The sequence below is a fragment of the Cynara cardunculus genome (assembly GCF_001531365.2).
Source record: "Cynara cardunculus var. scolymus isolate 2C chromosome LG 15, CcrdV1, whole genome shotgun sequence".
Classification (NCBI taxonomy): domain Eukaryota; kingdom Viridiplantae; phylum Streptophyta; class Magnoliopsida; order Asterales; family Asteraceae; genus Cynara; species Cynara cardunculus.
This window is the reverse complement of record NC_037542.1, coordinates 12,852,332-12,860,006: the sequence shown is the minus strand read 5'-3', so window position 1 is coordinate 12,860,006 and position 7,675 is coordinate 12,852,332. Positions and strand designations below refer to the sequence as shown.

At 38.8% G+C, this 7,675-nt stretch overlaps 2 protein-coding genes across 2 annotated transcripts; both read left to right on the top strand.

Annotated features, from left to right (window-relative positions):
- The first annotated feature begins 1,305 nt into the window (after nt 1–1,305).
- Nucleotides 1,306–4,129, top strand: LOC112527337 (pentatricopeptide repeat-containing protein At2g26790, mitochondrial-like). The gene has a single exon (XM_025137931.1). It carries the CDS (start codon nt 1,398–1,400, stop codon nt 3,840–3,842), a length of 2,445 nt encoding a protein of 814 aa, XP_024993699.1. The 5' UTR covers nt 1,306–1,397; the 3' UTR covers nt 3,843–4,129.
- Nucleotides 4,130–5,078: 949 nt separating this feature from the next.
- On the top strand, nt 5,079–7,297 carry LOC112527339. Its single transcript, XM_025137932.1, has 2 exons — nt 5,079–7,140; nt 7,214–7,297. Exons 1-2 carry the CDS (start codon nt 5,089–5,091, stop codon nt 7,235–7,237), a joined length of 2,076 nt encoding a protein of 691 aa, XP_024993700.1. The 5' UTR covers nt 5,079–5,088; the 3' UTR covers nt 7,238–7,297.
- The last annotated feature ends 378 nt before the right edge of the window (nt 7,298–7,675 follow it).

Genomic DNA, 7,675 nt, shown 5'->3' with positions numbered 1-7,675 from the left:
ATGATGTGCAGTAAAGGTAGGAAAGTAATTGCAGAATGAATGGTATAAGATATTTTAGATCAAAATGAGTTGAATGTTCTTTTAAGATATTTGTGCTTTAATTATGTGTACCAAACTTGCAATAAATTTCCATGATGGAGTATGGCACGTGCAAGGATATGAAAGACCAAAAACCTGTTGTCATCCTACTGTGGAGACGGAGACTAATTGAGTGGGATAAAGATGCATTTTTTTGTTCGGAACAAAACTTAGGGAGACGAGGACAAGATATATATGAATTACTAAACTAACAATGTCAAATTGAAACTTCTACCATTCTTTCATCCGCCTAGCTCACTCTCGCCAGGCCAGTTCCGTCCTGTCTTGTTTGCATACCAACACCAAGTTTTAGTCACTATTCTAAAAGGCTTGCCGCAATGGCTTATGGCATGTCATGGCTTAGCTTGTGTATCATGCCATGTTAAGCCTGTAATGCGTAGTTTTTTTTTTTAACGCAGTATTTGATTCTCTCTTACCTATTTAGTGTCTTATTTGATAGTTTTTAATGTATAACGTAATTTAAATTGTTTATAATCATCAACTCATTGGGTAGTAGGGAAATCATATGTTTATATCATATACATATAAATAATATGATATATGATATAAGGATTTGGCGTCATATGTCACGTCTTGAAAAACACCATGGCTTCATTATGGGTCCTAAGGCTTGAGGCTTGGCCTCAGTGCCATGTGATGTCTCATGCCATTTAGAACCTTGATTTTAGTTACATTATACACTAATGGTGTTTTCATAACCCCCAAATGCTTACCCGATAAGCACTTACCGTTAAAAGTCAATACTCTAAGTTACTTTACTTGGTAAGATTGTAGTCCACAGTATCGTATGCAACAATTAACTAATAAGGGCTAACCGTTCTTAAGATTTTCCATCCAGTAAAACAAATGACCTGTTAAAGTAAACCGCCCTGAAGTTAAACGCTTTTTAAAACATTGATTAAAATGCTTTTTGTTAATTTTTCTGATAGAAGACGTTCATTTGTTAACGTGAGTTGGTGTTCGAGGGCAAACCAGAAAGTGCAATAGAAACCATTAGTGCTACTTTTCTGTGAATGACCTAAAATGTAAGCTGACAAATAGTTTAGATAGCATTTTGTCATTTTATATAGTTGAGGGGTTTTCAATAGACATCATGCATCTTGATTCAAGAATACAACTTCATTCGTTTAAACCCTGCCGTTGCTCCGCCAAACCTTCAACCGCTGCCGGAAACCACAACGAAGACTACAGCTTTTCTGAAACGGCGTCTCCTTAATCCCAACCAATTAATTCCAGAGGMAATTTCTTGTTATGAACTGTATAGCGTCCAGAGCAAATTCCATCTTCGTTTTACTTCCATGTGGGTTCCTTTAATCAGGTCAGTTTCTCGCCGTAATTTGCGCAAACACGACCTTATTATCCGATTTAGTTCAGTTTCGTCACTTTCCCAGTTAACTTTCTCCGACGTCTCGGATTCTAGTTCAGACGAAAACTGCCCAATTCCCCAACAAAACCATAGTACTAATTCAATCGAACATGCCCACCAAGTGTTTGATAGATATACACTTATTGAAACCTTACAACACTTGGAAAGAAAACCCAAGACTGCGTTGTTTCTAATTACCCATTTGAAAGAATGTGGATTTATGCATGATGTTGTAACTTATATGGCTATTATAAGGTTTTTGTGTTACCGGGGTATGATGAGGAAGTTAAAGGTTTTGTTTTTGGAGGTCATTGAGAATAAAAATGGAGTATTTGGTTTTGAAGTTTTTGATTTGTTCGAAGAATTATTGAAAGAGATCAATGTGGATGGCAATAATTTGCTTGTTAGAGCAGTTGATGTTCTGGTTAAGGCTTTCATTAGTGTTCATCAGTTTGATGAGGCTTATGATGTGTTATTGAAGATACAGGGTGGATTTCTTCTGTCTGTGCTTACTTGTAATCTTTTTCTGAACCGGTTGGTTGAAGAAGGCAAAGTTGACATGGCCATGATGGTTTATCAACATTTGAAGATGAAAGGTTTCCTTCCAAATGTGTACACATATGGGATTGTGGTTAAAGGACTATGTAGGACAGGTTGTGTGAAAGAAGCTGGGGATGTTTTAGAATCAATGAAGGAAGCTGGAGCRGAGCCTAATATGTTCACTTTTGGTTCCTATATTGATGGGCTTTGCTCAAATGGCTACACAGACTCGGCTTTTGAGTTGCTTAAAATGTTGAAAGAGCCGGGCTCACTCATTGATGTTTTTGCTTATGCTTCTGTCATTCGTGGCTTTGTAAAAGAGTTGAAGTTACAGGATGCAGAAAACGTCTTTTTTAACATGAAACAAGCAGCAATTGTCCCAGACGCATATTGTTACGGCGCCTTAGTCCAAGGGTACTGTCAGAGAGGCGACATTCTTAAGGCCTTGGATCTTCATGATGAAATGTGTTCAAAGGGTATCAACACCAATTGTGTGATTATGAGCTCAATTATGCAATGCTTGTGTCATATGGGGATGTCATCTGAAGCTGTATACCAATTCACTAATGCAATAGAATCTGGAGTTTTTCTTGATGAAATCTCCTTCAGTATTGCAATTGATGCTCTATGTAAACTAGGGAAAATGGGTGAAGCGATGATGTTGCTGGAAGAGATGAAACGTAGGAATATGAACCCAGATGTTAAGCTCTACACCACTTTGATTAATGGATATTGTCTCCAAAAAGACCTTCAAAGTGCTTTGAATATCTTCAATGAGATGAATGAGAAGGGCGTGAAACCTGATACCATTACTTTCAATGTGCTTGTTGGCGGGTTCTCAAAATGTGGCCTTTTTGAGGAGACAAACATTCTTTTAGATAATATGCTAGCATTAGGTTTAGAACCCACAAGTGCTACATATGACATTGTCATTGAGGGATTATGCAAGGGTGGAAAAGCGAAGGAAGCCGAAGCATTTTTTAATTTTCTTGAAAGAAAAAGCTCGAGTAATTATGCTGCTATGATGAACGGATACTGTTACACAAAGAACGTAAAAGAAGCGTATGAACTTTTTCTTAAGTTGTCCAAAGAAGGAAAGGAAAGGCTTTTATCTGCAAAAGCTTCTTGTTGTTCGAAACTTCTTAGTTGCCTTTGTGAAGAAGGTGAAACCGATAAAGCTCTGATGCTATTTAAAACAATATTGGCATCAGATAATGGTCCTTCTAAGATTATGTATAGTAAACTTCAATCTGCATATTGTCAGGCTGGAGATATAAGGATGGCCAGATGGGTTTTCGATATGATGATCGCAAGAGGATTAATGCCTGATGTTATTAACTACACGATTATGATATATGGCTATTTCCGGGCGAGTTGCTTAACAGAAGCCAATTATTTTTTCAATGATATGATAAATCGTGGTATACAACCTGATGTTGTCACTTACACAGTATTGTTCGACGGGGAATCTAAAGTGAAACGAAAAAGTTCGACTAGGGGAGAGAGTGGGAGAGAAGAAATGGGTTTGTCAAGATATTTAACCAAACTGCAAGAGTTCGTTCCTGATGTTATTTGCTACACTGTTCTGATTGACTATTACTGTAAATCAAATAACCTCAAAGCTGCCATTTGTCTCTTCAAGGAAATGATTGATAGAGGTCTTCAACCAGATACTATAGCATACACGTCTCTAATAAGTGGCTATTGCTATGACGGTTTTGTGGAAAAGGCTAAAACACTTCATTGTAAGATGGTAGCGGAGGGGGTCCAACCAGATTCACATACCATGGGAGTACTGGAGATGGTGAAGGGCAAGAAGATGCGATTTAAGTGCTAAGGACTTTTTGGCAACTCTTAGCTAGTTCGAGAGGGATCGGTGGGGAACCCGACTCACCCGACCTGAATGGGATGGAGATTCCCCGCTAAAACGAGTCCCGGGGCGGGATCCCCTGTAGACTCAAAGCGGGGTTGGGGCCGGGGCCGGGTATTGTAACCCCATGCCGCCCCGGACGCTGTATACTAATATTCAATTATTCATTTATACTATTTGAGCTTTCAGCTTTGGAAATTCTGGGCCTTGTTGCTGTTGGACATCAGGCCTTCAGCCCTCTGCCGATCGAGGTCACTCAGGTCAGATCTCACATTCTCAGTCTCACTTCACTCGTCGAGTCATTGGCCATTTGCAAGTCGCCCTCGGCCCTCCCCTTCCCCTCCGCCTCGCTCGTTGCCACTGCCGGCTGCCCACTCGTGACTCGTCAGTGTCAATTCCTTTTTTTTTTGTTTCTGTTTGCCCAATGGAAGCTTCGAAGCATAAAAAAGAGAGCTAAAAGATTGATAACTTCATTTGCAGCAAATCTTGAATTCTTAATCTTCATCAAATGAGGGGCTATTCGGTTGTGGCTTATTGGGCTATATAGCCCAATATGGTTCGCTCAGCCATAAATGATTGTTCAGTTATGGCTTAATCTGGAAATCAAGAGCTTATTTTTGTAATATTTTTTTATAGATTCCCATCATGGAACAAACATGTGTTTGTTGTATATTTAAGCTCGATTTCTGCCCGAAAAGACGTTTTTACCGGGGTTTCAGTATTTTGTTTCGTTTAGGTTGGGATATGATGCAAGAATGAGACGAGGGGTGGTTTGTGGTCAGTTTTTGGAACTTAACAAATGAAAGATCAGCAAAATATAATGAAAATTGGATCAAAACAAATGATACCAAGAAATGATAACTTTATCATCTTTAATTCGACTTTTAAATAATATATTTTTTCATCTGTTTTTTTAATTCTCCGGTTCTTTTATAAGTTCTCCCCCGATCTAACCCCTATAAAATTTAAGAACACCAATTAAGACCGTTGACTGTTGTGTGGCCTAATTTTCAACCCAATAAAGTTGGGACCATCCCCCCTCTTGTTTTATGTCTCTTTTAATTGTCAAAATGATTCCATGGCCATAATGAATTACACTTATTGAATGTTTCCATATATGCAAATATCTTTCAAACGCTTGTTATAAACAGATATCAATATTTTGTTTTGTAAATCAATAGCTTCAAGTTACTTGGCTAAAAACGTTGTCATCATGAGTGCATATGATCATTACTCTAATGATTGTTTCAAGGTTGTGCACAAGTTGTACGATGAATCCTCTTCTATTCGAGAACAAGAACGATATACTGTAAACATCACCAAAGATGACATGTCCAGCTTTGTTTCGTGTTTCATAGTGGAAGAGCTTATGGAAGTATACGACATATATAGCAGGCCTATGGTGTGGATTGGAATCTACATAGCAATAGCATCCGGCTTTTGCATCCTTGCCATGGCGGCAGATTTGTTCCATGGTTTCCGGAATAGAAAATATTGGATTCCTTGTAAGTATTTCTCTCTCAATGCTGCTTCTATCACTGTCGTAGCTGTTGCCATGAAATTGCCTGTCGATCTCAGTAGTTCGATGCCTGGTGAAGTAGACCAAGCAGCCAAGCTCGGAAGCTTGGCCTTCATGTGCATCATGATTGCTAACTTAATGCTTTCTCTGGCGTCTATGGACAACAAGACACTTCTTGCAAATACCATAGGTTTGGTCATTCTCATTATCACTATGATTGTGAATACTTTGATCCAAATTATTACCGGTGTTATAGCAAATGGGTATTTCATGATGTGGGCATGCATCTATATGGTTTTGATGCTTTCGTTACTAATCATATTGATTTCGTCGGCCATAACAATTCCAACCTCTAAGAAAATTTTAGAGTTCAAGTATCAAGCCACAAGCAAAACAACTTCAAATGATCAATTTACAGGGATGTCTATGGTGGAGAAACTAAGACAATATGTGAGAAGATATTGGGTTATGGCAGAAAGTGGGAACCCTCAGTTTGTGATGTCTAGTAATTCGTTATCCAATGCTTCAGGCATAATATGCATAATCAGCCTAATAACGTACATATTTCGTGTGTTGGATATTTTTGGTATTCCTTCCAACGAGTACAAATCGAAGTACCTTTACCAAACAAAGTACCAATCGGAGTACCAAGCTGGGTTCCGATCAGAGTACAAGTGGTCAATGGTTGCCATTTTCGTCACTCAGTTCATTGGAGTTGTAGTGGGTAGCATAGCTCCAATATTTAGATGTTTTACGGTCTTTAGGTTCAAATTGTTCACTTGGGACCATTTCCTAGTCTTTAAAGTAGAGAAGTATTGGACCAAAATGCTGTACGAGTGGAAAGAAAACCGTTTACCTTTTCTATGGAATGGCCGTAGATCAAGAGCCTTTGTCCATAGCTTGAAAAACCACATTCTAAGCATTTGTATCATATTTCAGAAAGTAGTCATAGTATCATGCAAAATGATAGGGCTCGTCCGGATAGTCCTTATAATCTTTGTTATATGTTGGTCATATTGTTGGCGGTCGTTGAAGGCATTGATTTTCATTACACCCATCGCCTCGGGTAGTGATGATATAAAAGACCTTAGCAATTATGTTTTGCAGATTGAAGATGAGATGGAGTTCGCAGAGATGACAGTGAAGGGCATTTTGAATTCCATGAATCGCTTGATTCAGAAAGTTAACAAGGAACAACACAATGATCTTTTAGAGCTTCTTGGTAAATCAACTGGTTTCGAGGGAGTAGAGGAGTTTGACATCGATCTGGTTCAACCTCTCCTCTCTGTTGAACCTGTTAATAGTTGGAGCTTACCGATAGTAACCTTAACGTGTATTGCTGTTTCTCTCCCGAACATTCGTAAGGGAAAAGTTGAGAGCTTGTTGAAAGGTGTTGGTGACGGTCTCTCGTACACCCATCTTGTGGAAGAAAGCCTCAATGGTGGAAGTGAATATGCGAATGTTCAAAGGACAACAAGAAACTTATGGCATGAGGTTGAAGACAACTACAAGTGGTTGGGGAACACTCTACAGAAAAATGCTTATAAAGGAAAGACGTCAATGGAGATTCTTCAATGGTTTGCTGATAAAGCTGGAGAAGTTGTAATAGAAATGAAGGGAAATACCAACGAGGAACTAAAGGAGAGTTTTCCTAGCAATTTGATCGCTGCTAATTCGATGTATCGTATTGCACAAACGATCTTGCTTACCCACCAAAACAACATCGAATCGATTAGCGAAGAGCAGGTATTTGAGTTATTATCTTGCATGATTTCTGATATTTTCTCTGCGTGCTTCACTAACATACCACGAGTCGTAGCAACAAAATGCGATGAAGGTGTGATAGAGAAACGAGTGGCGAGTGTTGAGGCCGCGACCAAACTTCTTGGTAGGAGCACTGAGATAGTAACAAATCTTGAAGGGTGTGAACTACCAGACGTGGATCGAGATAAACTTGCATTCATCGACGAGTGGCGTACTCATTTGAAGCGACCGATCCCCTAAAATTCATTACCATTCATCAAAAACTAAACGATTGATTGTTGGTTTACTCTTGATTTTGCTTTGTTTGTCGCTGGATCATGTGTTTCGTCTATTTCCAATCAAGTTGCCAGACTGCGTGAAAATATATGGAACATACTTCAAAAAAAGAATATATGGAAATATATTCGAACATGTATTGTAAAGAAAATGTCTAAGTTTAGCTGATGTGAAACTCTAACAACCCTTCCAACAAAAAGATTAGACGATGTGGGACTCTTTTAACATATTTACCTCCAAA